Source organism: Salmo trutta, chromosome 17, assembly GCF_901001165.1.
Source record: "Salmo trutta chromosome 17, fSalTru1.1, whole genome shotgun sequence".
NCBI lineage: Eukaryota > Metazoa > Chordata > Actinopteri > Salmoniformes > Salmonidae > Salmo > Salmo trutta.
In genome coordinates, this window is record NC_042973.1 from 18,506,223 (window position 1) to 18,522,858 (window position 16,636).

The window sequence follows — 16,636 nt, forward strand, 5'->3', positions numbered from 1 at the left end:
TTTCTGAGTTCCGAGTTCCCAGTTGTTTTGAACGCAGCAAAAGTGGCTTGAAGCTCGTGGATCGCATACAGCATTCCTTACCAGCGGAAGTAACTGACGACTGAAAGCAAAACAAATAGATAAGTGAGTACAGAATGTACAGCAATAAACATTGCCACCAATTGCATTTAATACAATTTAGCCAACTGAAACCACAGTCTATCGCCCACCTTCGTAACATTCTCAGCTATTTTGAATAGGCCTATAGCTACACGAGTAAAACAAATACCATCATCAACAATAGTACTTTCAATGCCGGCTGTTTTTAAACTTCAATAATGTTTTTCTAATTTCACTTTTGCTATAGCTTGGCCTACATCATTGGATTTGATTTTCAAATGATGTATAGTAAATGGGAAAGTATTAGTCTCAGAAGTTTTCATAATGGCTGGACCCCAGTATGGCATGATCAGCTTGTCCTTTGGTACATGGCCAGTGGTCACTTGTTTGACTAGGCTGGGACCAAGGCTTGGGTGTTGTCAGACATGGCTCTCACATCCTCTCCTTTGGTTTCAAAATAGGCTACAGACACATACGCCTTACCGTGAAATGTTTACTTACAAGCCCTTAACCAACAATGCAGTTTTAAGAAAATAGAATTAAGAAAATATTTACTATAAACAAAAAAAAGTGTTACACCATTACAACTGATTCAGCTTCCTTAAAGCAATAACAGAGAGCCACACAAAAAGTCATCTCTGTACCAAATAACAATAATATTGTACAAAGTAGCCTCATAGGCCTATACTGTACATTGAACAAAATTAAATGTTAATTCAGCATCGATACAGACATGGAAACCATAATTAGCCCATAATATTAATACATTTATATTCCCATTAAGGTAAACTAAGAAGCATATTTCGATGAACACGAACAGTGTGTGTATCATTTCCTGGTTTCTGTCATTTTGGCTGCTGAGTTATTGAATGATGCAACTGGAAGAGGTCCAATTGTTTCCAGTAAACACAGCCTTCCTTGTACAAAAGTACCCATTTCCCAACAAAAGGGGTAGAATGAATTACAGGGTGAGGTTAATTGAGACAAATTGACAAGGGACAGACAAGGTGGCACATTGCTTTGTCTGGACAGAGGTGTATCACCTCTGACTGTTATAGTTGCTTCTGCTTCAGCAATTATAATAATGTTGGCCTGACTTGGGGTATAAAGTTTTGGTTGCACATAAAAACAGATGCCAGTAAGTCCTTTACAAACCAAATGAAAGATGATCCAACACTGATAACAAACAGGATGGAACAGGGACATTTTGTAGCTCAAATTATTTCTGGCTCACTTCTGGGTATTGTGTTGTGTAATAGTGTTTTTAGAGATCAACAATGCATATCTCCATTTTCCAGGTCCAATGACATTTCCTAAAGATCACAATCCAAATTTGATGGTTATGATCTCTCCTCATTTCCCTCATGTACACTTGAAGTCAGAAGTTTACATACACCTTAGCCAAATACATTTAAACTCAGTTTTTCACAATTCCTGACATTTAATCCTAGTAAAAATTCCCTTTCCTAGGTCTGTTAGGATCACCACTTTATTTTATGAATGTGAAATGTCAGAATAATAGTAGAGAGAATTATTTATTTCAGCTTTTATTTCTTTCATCACATTCCCAGTGGGTCAGAAGTTTACATACACATTTAGTATTTGGTAGCATTGCCTTTAAATTGTTTAACTTGAATCAAACGTTTCGGGTAGCCTTCCACAAGCTTCCCACAATAAGTTGGGTGAATTTTGGCCCATTTCTCCTGACAGAGCTGGTGTAACTGAGTCAGGTTTTTAGGTCTCCTTACTCGCACACGCTTTTTCAGTTCTGCTCACACATTTTCTATAGGATTAAGGTCAGGGCTTTGTGATGGCCACTCCAATACCTTGACCTTGTCGTCCTTAAGCCATTTTGCCACAACTATGGAAGTATGCTTGGGGTCATTGTTCATTTGGAAGACCCATTTGTGACCAGGCTTTAACTTCCTGACTGATGTCTTGAGATGTTGCTTCAATATATCCACATAATTGTCCTTCCTCATGATGCCATCTATGTTGTAAAGTGCACCAGTCCCTCCGGCAGCAAAGCACCCCCACAACATGATGCTGCCACCCCCGTGCTTCACGGTTGGGATGGTGTTCTTTGGCTTGTAAGCCCCCCACTTTTTCCTCCAAACATAACGATGGCCATTATGGCCAAACAGTTCTATTTTAGTTTCATCAGACCAGTGGACATTTCTCCAAAAAGTACGATCTTTGTCCCCATGTGCAGTTGCAAACCGTAGTCTGGCTTTTTTCTGGTGGTTTTGGAGCAGTGGCTTCTTCCTTCCTTTCAGGTTATGTCGATATAGGACTCGTTTCACTGTGGATATAGATACTTTTGTACCTGTTTCCTCCAGCATCTTCACAAGGTCCTTTGCTGTTGTTCTGGGATTGATTTGCACTTTTCGCACCAAAGTACGTTCATCTCTAGGAGACAGAACGCGTCTCCTTCCTGAGCGGTATGACGGCTGCGTGGTCCTATGGTGTTTATACTTGCGTACTATTGTTTGTACAGATGAACGTGGTACCTTCAGGCGTTTGGAAATTGCTCCCAAGGATGAACCAGACTTGTGGGGGTCTACAAATGTTTTTCTGAGGTCTTGGCTGATTTCTTTTGATTTTCCCATGATGTCAAGCAAAGAGGCACTGAGTTTGAAGGTAGGCCTTGAAATACATCCACAGGTACACCTCCAATTGTCTCAAATTATGTCAATTAGCCTATGAAGCTTCAAAAGCCATGACATAATTTTCTGGAATTTTCCAAGCTGTTTAAAGGCACAGTCAACTTAGTGTATGTAAACTTCTGACCCACTGGAATTGTGATACAGTGAATGATAAATTAAATAATCTGTCTGTAAACAATTGTTGGATAAATTACTTGTGTCATGCACACAGTAGATGTCCTAACCGACTTGCCAAAACTATAGTTTGTTAACAAGAAATTTGTGGAGTGGTTGAAAAACGAGTTTTAATGACTCCAACCTAAGTGTATGTAAACTTCCGACTTCAACTGTATGTATACAGAGACCTCAATCCCAATGGTTTATAATATTACGGTATGCGTTTATTTGCCTGTTCTTGTTCACAGCTGCCAAAGTTCAATTTCTGCTGTGATTTCCTTATTACACCAATACCCTTTCTCTGTGCGCATTGAGTGAACTTCCCATTAATTAAATATTAAAGCCACCTATGAAGTGCAATGATACAAACCAAATATAAGCAAGGTAACTACTTTTCCTGCCATATTTGAATAGTTTGTAATCAAATAGATCATATGTTGTCCCCACATATGACCTATCTTGCATTATTGTAGCACAGCCTATAAACTACACTGAAAATGATAGTTTGGTGTTTGCATACTGTAAATTTGAATTTGGCACTCTCTGCTGGAAGAAATGTGCAAGCACATGTAATGCCCATTAGGCCTGTTTGATGATTGGCACAGTTAATCATTTCTTTAAGACATGCAGCTTCTTCTTACAAAAAAAAGCACACATAATTTATAGCCTAGGTATATAATGTGTTCAATCTTTTATTAGGTCAAACTAAATAGAGAGTAGGCCTATCCTGTATGTGCAATAATGTAGCCTACGTTCTATTAAGCATATTGGCCCACACATTGCTTAACACATGAATTTGACTTGAGAAGCACTTCATAAATGACCCCATCTTATGCAGCTTATGTAAATCCCTGATGAACTTGAATTGCGTAATTTACCCCAAAGTCTCATTTGTCTCTAGTTCATTATTTCCTTGTAAATATACTGTGTTTGCCCGACGTAGCCATAATTTCATTAATCCATGGCCCAAACGAGTGGCCAGACAGTAAGATTTGCTGTCTTTTTCAGTGGTCATATTCTTTCAAATTTTGTATTGAGATTCTGTCTATTTTGTTAGGACGTTTTAAAGGTATTGCCTGGATATGTTTTTGGCAAATAGTTAAATTCTGAATGTTTTTTTTATTAAGACAGGTAGTTATTAGATCATATAGTAGATAATTGATTGAAATGGCAGTTGTATTCCACTTTTGTTTTTCTTTACAGTGGTCAGTGCTATTGATTCTCCAGGGACCCTTTGTATGTTTCATCTGCAGTTGAAGAGATGGAGAGGTTTTCTTGTTTTCTCTGACTGTCCTTGCTGTCCTTCACTGCATGAACACCACTCCAAAGTTCCAAGAGTAAGTCAATGATTTCATGTCTTATTGTCTACCTATCGGGACATTTAAATGTCTTTTAAAGTTATACAATTATAAAAACATTTAGGCTAGTAGACTTCAATCAATCAATCAATAGCTTTAAAGCATTGTTTTTGTTCCTTATGCACCATAATAAAATCCCCAATGAGATTTGAATCAAAGGTCATTCTTCCCAAATGTGCTCTTTTTACATGTGTTTTGGAATTTCATATTTTTTTTGTTAATAAATAGTAATATTCACAAGTTGTAGTCTATGTGGAACTATCAGCAAATATTTTGTAGACTAAGCCCTCTAGATTGATTTATGGCAGTCATTCATTCTAATGTAGGCTCCATACTCAACGATCCAGTTGAACGGTGTTAATACTCTTTGCTACAGCTTGAGGGCACTATCAGCTCATGTGACTAAGACCTATGACTCCATACACATGGATTTCTGACACATAAATCCTTGACATCCTTGACATCTTCTGGAAACAAGTAATACCCTGGCTTGTGTGAATTCCAATTGTCTGAAGATTGGCCAACTCTGACTTTCCACGCCTGAAACCCACGCATGTAAATTATGAAATTCAGATTATATGGTGATAGGTAAAAAATACTTTGTTAATAAACGGGAGATCAAAAGAGGCTTGTGAATTCAGACAGACCATATAAGAACATGTCTTTGACACCAAACGCATTTGCAGACTTTCTCTCACCTCTCTGGAATATATATAGTACCAGTCAAAAGTTTGGGCACACCTACTCATTCAAGGGTTTTTCTTTATTTTTACCATTTTCTACATTGTAGAATAGTAGTGAAGAAATCAAAACTATGAAATAACACGTATGGAATCATGTACTAACCAAAAAATTGTTAAACAAATCAAAATATATTTTATATTTGAGATTCTTCAAATCATCCACCCTTTGCCTTGATGACAGCTTTGCACACTCTTGGCGTTTTCTCAACCAGCTTCATGAGGTAGTAACCTGGAATGCATTTCAATTAACAGGTGTGCCTTGTTAAAAGTTCATTTCTGGAATTTCTTTCCTTAATGTGTTTGAGCCAATCAGTTGTGTTGTGACAAGGTAGGAGTGGTATACAGAAGATTGCCCTATTTGGTAAAAGACCAAGTCCATATTATGGCAAGAACAGCTCAAATAAGCAAAGAGAAACAACAGTCCATCATTACTGTAAGACATGAAGGTGTGTCAATCCGGAAAGTTTCTTTAAGTGCAGTCACAAAAACCATCAAACGCTATGATGAAAATGGCTTTCATGAGGACCACCACAGGAAAGGAAGACCCAGAGTTACCTCTGCTGCAGAGAATACATACATTAGAGTGAACTGCCTCTCAGATTGGAGCCCAAATAAATGCTTCACAGAGTTCAAGTAACAGACACATCTCAACATCAACTGTTCAGAGGAGTACTCCCTGTTCACTCATGACTGCATGGCCAGGCATGACTCCAACACCATCATTAAGTTTGCTGATGACACAACAGTGGTAGACCTGATCACCGACAACGATGAGACAGCCTATAGGGAGGAGGTCAGAGACCTGGCCGTGTGGTGCCAGGACAACAACCGCTCTCTCAATGTGATCAAGACAAAGGAGATGATTGTGGACTACAAGAAAAGGAGGACCGAGCACGCCCCCATTCTCATCGTCGGGGCTGTAGTGGAGCAGGTTGAGAGCTTCAAGTTCCTTGGTGTCCACATCACCAACAAACCTATCATGGTCTAAACACACCAGACAGTCATGAAGAGGGCATGACAAAACCTATTCCCCCTCGGGAGACTGAAAAGATTTGTCATGGGTCCTAAGATCCTCAAAAAGTTCTACAACTGCACCATCGAGAGCATCCTGACTGGTTACATCACTGCCTGGTATGGCAACTGCTCGGCCTCCGACCGCAAGGCACTACAGAGGGTAATGCTTACGATTTAGTACATCACTGGGGCCAAGCTTCCTGCCATCCAGGACCTCTATACCAGGCGGTGTCAGAGGAAGGCCCTAAAAATTGTCAAATACTCCAGCCACCCTAATCATAGACTGTTCTCTCTGCTACCACACGACGAGCGGTACCGGAGCGCCAAGTCTAGGTCCAAAAGACTTCTAAACAGCTTTTACCCCCAATCTATAAGACTCCTGAACAGCTGAATCAAAGGGCTATCCAGAATATTGATTACGCTGCTGCAGCTCTCTGTTGTTATTATCTATGCATAGTTACTGTAACTCTACCTACATGTACATATTACCTCAATTACCTCGACTAACCGGTGCCCCCTGCACATTGACTCTGCACCGGTACCTCCTGTATATAGCCTTGCTTTGTTATTTTACTGCTGCTCTTTAATTATTTGTTACTTTTATTTTTTACTTAACTTATTTTTCTTAAAACTGCATTGTTGGTTAAGGGCTCGTAAGTAAGCATTTCACTGTAAGGTATTCGGCGCATGTAAGCATTTCATCTGTTTTATTCGGCGCATGTGACAAATAACATTTGATTTGATTTGATGGTGTGGGGGTGCTTTTCTGGTGACACTGTTGGTGATTTATTTAGAATTCAAGGCACACTTAACCAGCATGGCTACCACAGCATTCTGCAGCAATACGCCATCCCATGTGGTTTGCGCTTAGTGGGACTATCATTTGTTTTTTAACAGGACAATGACCCAACACACCTTCAGGCTGTATAAGGGCTTTTTGACCAAGGAGAGTGATGGAGTGCTGCATCAGATGACCTGGCCTCCACGATCACCCGACCTCAACCCAATTGAGTTGGTTTGGGATGAGTTGGACCGCAGAGTGAAGGAAAAGCAACCAACAAGTGCTTCAAGACTGTTGGAAAAGCATTCCTCATGAAGCTGGTTGAGAGAATGCCAAGAGTGTGCAACGCTGTCATCAAGGCAAAGGGTGGCTACTTTGAAGAAGTTGTTTAATACTTTTTTCGTTGTTACATGATTCCATATGTTTTATTTCATAGTTTTGATGTTTTCACTGTTAATCTACAATGTATAAAATAGTAAAAATAAAGAAAAACCCTTGAATGAGTAGGTTTTTCCAAACTTTTGACTGGTACTGTATATTTTTATTTATTTTCCTATTTCCATATTTAGTCAATCCACAGCCTACCTGTGTTGTCAGTAGACACTTGGGTTAAACTATGCTGTCTCCAGTGATGACAGTTACTGTTTATCTCTGTTTAGATAAGCAAGCTGTCACAGTAGGCCTGAGTCCATTAAAGTTTTAAAAGGATAATGGTGACTGTCTGCACCACTCCTCCCTAGTAATTCTTCCATTCCTCAGCGGACATTTCTAATTTCAAGCAAACTGCCGTACTCCTCCATAGCGGATATCTCTGGAACTCTTTTTAAGTGTGGACTCTGACAATCAATACAGGCCGTGAGAGGAGTTTGATAAATTGCTGCTGGCATACAATATGCCATGTGTTCTGCCACTTTGCAAACCAACAGTATTGTGTGCATAAATCTTCCAGCGCTGGTGCATTGACATGCAGCCAGGGAGCTTCCCTTTGGCCTCACAGCATTTGTTTGGCTTCCGTGAACACATTGTACATTTGGGAGAGAAGTAATTTTGTTTAGATGGCGATGGCCCAAAGCACATTAATCTTTTCGGAACACAGTAATTGTTAACTCTGAGTGCCAAACATGGTGATGAGTGGTGAACTTACATGCCCCAGCCAGTTGCCTCCTACACCTAAGACCATGATTGATTGAGTCGTTGTGGTGATGATCTTTGATGTTTCTGGGAAACAATGGGAGAACTCTATGAATCCTACATCCTATACTGGTGATCTGACATCCCATGGCGTTAGGGATGATCAGCAAGTCAAAGTAGCTCTGTTGAAACAAGAAGACCAGAGGCCCCTTAGCATCAAAGCAGACTTTAGTAGTTGACCTCACAGCTTGGGTCAACACAACAGTTGAAATAGTATGAACTAGACCTGGTCATGTGGCTACTAAAGGCTGCAGATCAAGCCAGCCGTTTGTCCTCACTGAATACTGTGACCCTTGGTCCAATCAGAGAGGAAGAGGTGAAGCAAGAGGTTTTACTCCTCCCAAAATCTGTCCTAAAAAAAGTTATACATGAGGCTTATTTGATCAAATATACGTTTTGTAATGGTTAGGTTGTTACGAATGCACTGATATAAGTGGATGCCCGTGGCATTTCGGCAACTTTGAAAAAAGCAGCTATATCAGAGTTGTGCATGTAGTTATAGATAGAGGACTCATCATGGATTTAACCTGTTTTATCATGGACATTGCCATTGAGGGCTGCCACCATTTTAAAGTAGTCAACTTAGTGGGGATTCCTATGAGTTGGGAGCAATCAGCCAATGAAGAAGAAGGAAATGTACTACTTTAAAATGGAGAGACCCTCAGTAGCGCTGTCCATTCTGTCACAGACGTTACAATGGCATAGATACAAAGATGAATTGTCTATCTCTGTGGCCTGTTGTTCACATGGGTATCTGTCCTCTCATTGGCTAGAATGGTCCCACCTGATCTCGCCTCCTCTCGCCTGCCTTCTATCTTTGAGGATATGTATTTCCATTGTTAGAGCAGTCACTTGACCATCTTGTACCCCATGTAGCCATTGCATTGACATCAGCACGGATCCTCTAACTCTCAGAGAACAGCAGGATGCTAGCCGCCAATCTCCAAGGCTTTAGCATCATAAGAACCCAAACAGACCCTGCAGCAATCCCCCTCCCCAGAGTCTCCAGGCCCTCGCTATAGCAGCAGCAGGTCGTCTGTCTGCACACCTTCCATCTCTGGGCCCCATGCGTCAGTATCTGTCAGTATGTGCTTTCTGTCACGTGGTGTCCCATCTCTGCATCATTTATCCTGGTGCTCTGGGTGTTGGCATAATTATCGCTTCCTTGGTCTCCCCATTCATCACTGCTCACTAATTTAGCACTGCAGAGGAGACTTACAAACTTTGAGGGAAACTAATTAGAAAAGAGAATGAGGCAGAAAATTGGAGGGAGGATGCTCTTTAAAAAGTACAGTGCGGGGAAGTATAGAGTTGTACTATGAATTTGAATAGTATAATTTGTATGTGTATTTATTAGGGATCCCCATTAGCTGTTGCCAAGGCAGCAGCTACATTTTCCATTTTCCTTGGGTCCAAACACATTAAGGCACTTACATCACACAAAACCAAAGATGAAACTGTACATCATATAAGATTATTACACCACTACATATCTACAATACAACATGTGCAATACCACCATAGAGCAATATTACAATGTGCGTGTGTGTAGAGTGCCGGTGCAAGCATGTGTATGCTTATCAAATCTAATTTTATTGGTCACATACACAGATGTTAATGCGAGTGTAGCGAAATGCTTGTGCTTCTAGTTTCGACCGTGCAGTAATATCTAACAAGTAATCTAACAATTTCACAACAACTACCTTACACACAAGTGTAAAGGAATGAATATGTACAGTTGAAGTCGGAAGTTTACATACATACACTTAGGTTGGAGTCATTAAAACTCATTTTTCAACCACTCCACAAATTTCTTGTTAACAAACTATAGTTTTGTCAAGTCGGTTAGAACATCTACTTTGTGAATGACACAAGTAATTTTTCCAACAATTGTTTACAGACAGATTATTTCACTTATAATTCACTGTATCACAATTCCAGTGGGTCAGAAGTTTACATAAACTAAGTTGACTGTGCCTTTAAACAGCTTGGAAAATTCCAGAAAAGGATGTCATGGCTTTTGAAGCTTCTGATAGGCTAATTGACATAATTTGAGTCAATTGGAGGTGTACCTGTGGATGTATTTCAAGGCCTACCTTCAAACTCATTGCCTCTTTGCTTGACCTCATGGGAAAATCAAGAGAAATCAGCCAAGAACTCAGAAAACAAATTGTAGACCTCCACAAGTCTGGTTCATCCTTGTCTGGTTCATCCAAACGCCTGAAGGTACCACGTTCATCTGTACAAACAATAGTACACAAGTATAAACACCATAGGACCACGCAGCCGTCATACCGCTCAGGAAGGAGACGCATTCTGTCTCCTAGAGATGAATGTACTTTGGTGCGAAAAGTGCAAATCAATCCCAGAACAACAGCAAAGGACCTTGTGAAGATGCTGGAGGAAACAGGTACAAAAATATCTATATCCACAGTAAAACGAGTGCTATATCGACATAACCTGAAAGGCCGCTCAGCAAGGAAGAAGCCACTGCTCCAAAACCGCCATAAAAAAGCCAGACTACGGTTTGCAACTGCACATGGGGACAAAGATCGTACTTTTTGGAGAAATGTCCTCTGGTCTGATGAAACTAAAATAGAACTGTTTGGTCATAATGACCATTGTTATGTTTGGAAGAAAAAGGGGGAGGCTTGCAAGCTGAAGAACACCATCCCAACCGTGAAGAACGGGGGTGGCAGCATCATGTTGTGGGGGTGCTTTGCTGCAGAAGGGACTGGTGCACTTCACAAAATAGATGGCATCATGAGGAAGGAATGTTATGTGGATATATTGAAGCAACATCTCAAGACATCAGTCAGGAAGTTAAAGCTTGGTCGCAAATGGGTCTTCCAAATGGACTATGACCCCAAGCATACTTCCAAAGTTGTGGCAAAATGGCTTAAGGACAACAAAGTAAATGTATTGGAGTGGCCATCACAAAGCCCTGACCTCAATCCCATAGAAAATTTGTGGCCAGAACTGAAAAAGTGTGTGCGAACAAGAAGGCCTACAAACCTGACTCAGTTACACCAGCTCAGTCAGGAGGAATGGGCCAAAATTCTCCCAACTTATTGTGGGAAGCTTGTGGAAGGCTACCCGAAACGTTTGACCCAAGTTAAACAATTTAAAGGCAATGCTACCAAATACTAATTGAGTGTATGTAAACTTCTGACCCAGTGTGTCCAAACGTTTGACTAGTACTGTATATATAGACTTATAGAGCCAGACAAAGTGTATTTGTACATTTACTGTGCCTGTGGATATCTTATGAGTTTTAACTCATTCTGATCAGTTTACAGCCAGGCAATGTACCTTTACAGGACATTTTACAGGCTTATAAAGACTTTTTTGAACTCATGTTTTCATGAAATGGAATAGGGTGCACAATCCATATATTAGTTGTATTACAAGGATTGACTGTCCCTTATAAGGTCAAAAGTCTTTGTAATGGCACCTGTGTGTAACGGCTCAGACAGCCGTCCTGCATCCCTCCCCATCTCCCTGACGATGCTGCTGTCCCCTGATAAACACACAGATAGAGACACACACACTCTGTCTCTCTCAAAGTACCTGTGGCATTCTAATCCTCTAGAGGGTCTGGTTTATCTGAGCCATCTAACAGGTAAAACAGGAGGGATTATCCTTGTCCATCACAGCTCTGGGCTGATCCCCCTTCTTCAGAATCATATACTGAGGAGCACTGGCATGGCTTAGCCACGGGGCATCTAGCAAATAGGCTTGCACACAGGTGTTTATGGAAGAGCTGATGGCAGGATATACAGTAGGTGACTGTCGGAACTAGAAGCACAAGCATTTCGCTACACTCACATTAACATCTGCTAACCATGTGTATGTGACAAATAAAATATGATTTGATTTGATTGTGGAGGCCAGGTCATCTGATGCAGCACTCCATCACTCTACTTCTTGGTCAAATAGCCCTTACACAGCCTGGAGGTGTGTTGAGTCATTGTCCTGTTGAAAAACAAATGATAGTCACACAAAGCACAAACCAGATGTCCTTTATTAGTGGTTTCTTTGCAGCAATTCGACCATGAAGGACTGATTCACGCATTCTCCTCTGAACAGCTGATGTTGAGATGTGTCTGTTACTTCAACTCTGTGAAGCATTTATTTGGGCTGCAATTTCTGAGGCTGGTAACTCTAATGAACCTATCCTCTGCAGCAGAGGTAACTCTGGGTCTTCCTTTCCTGTGACGGTCCTCATGAGAGCCAGTTTCATCATAGCACATGATGGTTTTTGCGACTGCACTTGAGGAAACGTTCAAAGCTCTTGAAGTTTTCCAGATTTACTGACCTTCGTGTCTTACAGTAGTGATGGACTGTCGTTTCTCTTTGCTTATTTGAGCTGTTTTTGCCATAATATGGACTTGGTCTTTTACCAAATAGGGCCATCTTCTGTATATCACCCCTACCTTGTCACAACACAACTGATTGGCTCAAACGCAAATTAATTTTTAACAAGGCACACCTGTTAATTGAAATGCATTCCAGGTGACTACCTCCATGAAGCTGGTTGAGAGAATGCCAAGAGTGTGCAAAGCTGTCATCAAGGAAAAGGGTGGCTACTTTGAGGAATCTCAAATATAAAATATATTTTGATTTGTTTAACACTTTTTTGGTTACTACATGATTCCATATGTGTTATTTCGTAGTTTTGATGTCTTTCACTATTATTCTACAATGTAGAAAATAGTAAAAATAAAGAAAATCCCTTGAATGAGTGTGTCCAAAATTTTGACTGGTACTGTAAATCAATGGTAGTAATGGCTACTGACTGACCGTGCAGGCATTTCCTTTAATCCTTAATATAACCCGTGCGTCAATCTATACTAAACAAAAATATAAACGCAACATGTAAAGTGTTGGTCCCATGATTCATGAGCTGAAATAAAAGATCCCAGAAATGTTCCTTACACACAAAAAGCTTATTTCTCTCAACTTTTGTGCAGTAATTTGTTTACATCCCTGTTAGTGAGCATTTCCCCTTTGCCAATATAATCTATCACCTGACAGGTGTGGCATATCAATAAGCTGATTAAACAGCATAATCATTACACAGGTGCGCCTTTTTTTGGGGACAATAAAGGGCCACTCTAAAATGTGCAGTTTTGTCACACAACACAATGCCACAGATGTCTCAAGTTTGAGGGAGCGTGCATTTGGCATGCTGACTGCAAGAATAACCACCAGAGCTATTGCCAGATAATTGAATGTTAATTTCTCTACCATAAGCCTTCTCCAACGTCGTTTTAGAGAATTTGGCAGTACGTCCAACTGGCCTCACAACCACAGACCACGTGTAACCATGCCAGCCCAGGACCTCCACATCCGGCTTCTTCATCTGCAGGATCGTCTGACACCAGCCACCCGGACAGCTGATGAAACTGAGGAGTATTTCTGTCTGTAATGAAGCCCTTTTGTGGGGAAAAACTGATTGGCTGGCCCTGGCTCCCCAGTGGGTGGGCCTGGCTCCCAAGTGGGTGGGCCTGTGCCCTCCCAGGCCCACCCATGGCTGCGCCTTTGCCCAGTCAAGTGAAATCCATAGATTAGGACCTAATGAATTTATTTCATATGACTGATTTCCTTATATAAACTGTAACTCAGTAAAATCGTTGAAATTGTGGCATGTTGCGTTTCATATTTTGTTCAGTATCAGTAACATCCACTGCATCTGCCTATGTCAGCCTTCCGCATCTGTGGTGGAAGGTGGCCAAGCTACAGTGATGTTGGTCAGACCATGAGACATTCCGACAATAGGTCTTCTCACGAAAATGTCTGTAGCGTCCAAACGATTTGGCCTACAAACTAAATGACCACTCTATGGAAAGATGAGACACTCCCACAATTATCACGGGTCTGAAGGTAACCGGAACTGGTTAAAAAACATTAATGGTAGTATTGAGGTCATTTTGTGCCAACAAAATATGTGTCCAAAAAACTTAAATATTTTCCTTAGCTTTCTTATGTCTCCTAGATACAGGAAAGCCACTTCAAAACCTTATTCCTTATGATTTATTTTTGGACTGTTGGTTTTGTCATTTATGAATGTGTTTTTAAATGCGTTTATATGGGCTATAGTAGTAAAGGCCAAATAAAATATTTTATAAAATGTTTGATACCTAGCTACAGGGGTCCTAAAATTCTAATATCTATATGACCCCCCCCCCCCCAAAGGCTTAGTCTTTTAGAGGTTAAAGAGTCTGGAGAATAATGTGGAGAACCACTATGTCTGTTGGCAGCACATTACCAGGCACTTTAACTGAGCTCTTTTCCTTGGCTATCTCCAGTCCTCTTTATCCCCCGCCACTCATTATGTGTCTCCCAGACACACATGGGGTTTCAGGCTATGACTCTGAGATAGTTGCCCTCTCAGCACCGCTGTGCTCTTAACCCGAGGAAAACTCAACCCACATCTCCCAATATAAATCTCCCTTCACCCAGCCTACAGCCAGCAGACATCATTATCTCTCTCCACAGCCCAGAAAATCAATAGCTGGTTGGTTGGAGGGAAATATTTTAAACACAAGGATGGTGAGTGTGAAAGAAAAGGAGTTGTGGTGGTTAGCTAACTGTTCATGAGAGAAAAAGAGGTTGAGCTTCTCACAAATCCACTCTTCAAATCCACTCTTCAAATCCACTGTTCAAAGCGTTTTTATAAGCAGTAATATTGTTCTGACAGTTTTATTAAACGTTTTAAGAGGCAGACCAAGCAGATTGGGTAATAATTACATGGAGGAAGGAGCTTTCTCTTCACCATAACTACAATGAGGATAATCATAATTGTTCCTACAACTTAACATCTAGCTGCTACAGAATTCTGTTAATCTGCTGAATTTTGCAACAAATTGAATGAGGGCCTTTCTTAGAGCTGAATATGCTCACAAATGCAATCCGTGTATGCTAATCGCCACAAAGAAAGTTGAACAGACCAACAGCCACGCATTAATCCAAGTTATTTTCTGTTGTGTAATTGAGGCTTTCAACATAAACTTTCTATAATGCTGTATTGCTTCATGCTCATTATTGCCCACTTTCACAATATCAATCTTCCACAGGAGTGAATGTTCGCATTGTCTTTACAGTGTTAGCAGAGTTGTCCTTCACTTGTGTCATTGACCTTGTGAGTTCTTTGGAACATGACTGTTTTCTCTCCGGAATGATGGAATTCTACCAGAAAATGGTTCGTCTCTCGATTCTCCATCTTGCTAATATAAATACAAATGTTGAATCTGTCTGTTGTCCAGGCATGAATGGAGTGTGTTAGAATCGTAGTGCATGTGTGATTTGTAGATCACCATTACAAGAAGACCAAGGTGACAGTGTTCTGTCTGTTGCCTTGGCAACAGCTAATGGAAATCCCTAATAAATACACATACAAATTATACTATTCAAATTCATAGTACAACTCTATACTTCCCCGCACTGTACTTTTTAAAGAGCATCCTCCCTCCATGAGGTTCATGGTTGCATTGTGTGTGGCAGGAAGAGCCATCATGATCTGCTACTGGGACGGAATAGTGCACTTTATCATGTACCTCATGACGATACAACGCTTATGGAACACTGTCACCTTGGTCTTCTTGTAATGGTGATCTACAAATCACACATCCACTACGATTCTAACACACTCCATTCATGCCTGGACCAATTAAGCAAGTATTGTATTATATTGTATTGTACCTTATAGTCCCCTTTGCCAAGAGGGCTAAGGCTTTGTACCTCAGAATCGGACATCTTTGTGTGACCACATTTACGACCACACATCGTCTCACTGCTGGGCCATTAATTTGCCACTAGTTTACAGTGATGGGAGTAACCACTTTGGGCCATTTCTTTCCCTCTCTCAGTATGTCTTACCATACCCTCAGTCTCTTCTGGGTTGGATCGTTGTTGGCCAACATGAGTGTCTTTGTGACAGGAATTGTTGTAGGTGAGTCTCTCCTTTGCCCCTCCTGTATCCCACAATGACCAAGTTAATCAACTGTACATCTGTACAGTGTTGTAGCATCAGTGTCACAGTGTAGGCTGCCAGTACAACAATGCACTTGCCTTTGGAATTGACAGAACAAAGCAAAACTAGTCTCGAAGCATCTGTTCTCTGGGTTTCAAATGGAGAAGTATCGGAGGATCAAACTAACCCACAACAATGTGTTACCATCATTTTGTATTTAAGTTGTATATTTATTCAATGATGCCCTACTGCGGACTTATTTAGAACATCATTTAAGTTAATTACAAGCTGTGTATAATAGAGCCTCCAAGTTATGATAATGTGGTCTCCTCTTTTGGCAAAGGTCTACTCTGTTTCTCATGTAAACGTCATGGAAATGTGTCAACTATAACACGGTTAAAATTAGACTGCTCTACTCTACTTCAGATGTACCCAGTTCCTCCTCATACTTTTAGGGGATGAAATGCTCTCTATGTTTCCCTCCCTGGCAGGTAAATTTGGGTCAGATATCCGTCCAGCTTTCTGGCTCAACATGCCCTACCTATTGCTTCCTATATGGGGAGCGATCAAGCTGTTCAACAGCTTGATCGCCTGGGCCCACCCTAGGCAGATACAGGGTGAGATGAAGGGCGCAGCTGATTAACCTGGTGGAT

The 16,636-nt window shown here is 40.8% G+C and overlaps 1 protein-coding gene across 1 annotated transcript in view; it reads left to right on the forward strand.

Annotated features, from left to right (window-relative positions):
- tm6sf2b (transmembrane 6 superfamily member 2b) overlaps positions 1–16,636 on the forward strand; it is a 30,729-nt gene continuing 14,093 nt past the window's right edge. Inside the window, exons 1-2 of the mRNA XM_029695222.1 lie at positions 1–123; positions 4,125–4,258. Of these exons, the coding sequence (XP_029551082.1) occupies position 123; positions 4,125–4,258 (135 nt within the window). The 5' untranslated portion in view covers positions 1–122. The remainder of the gene's footprint in view (positions 124–4,124; positions 4,259–16,636) is intronic.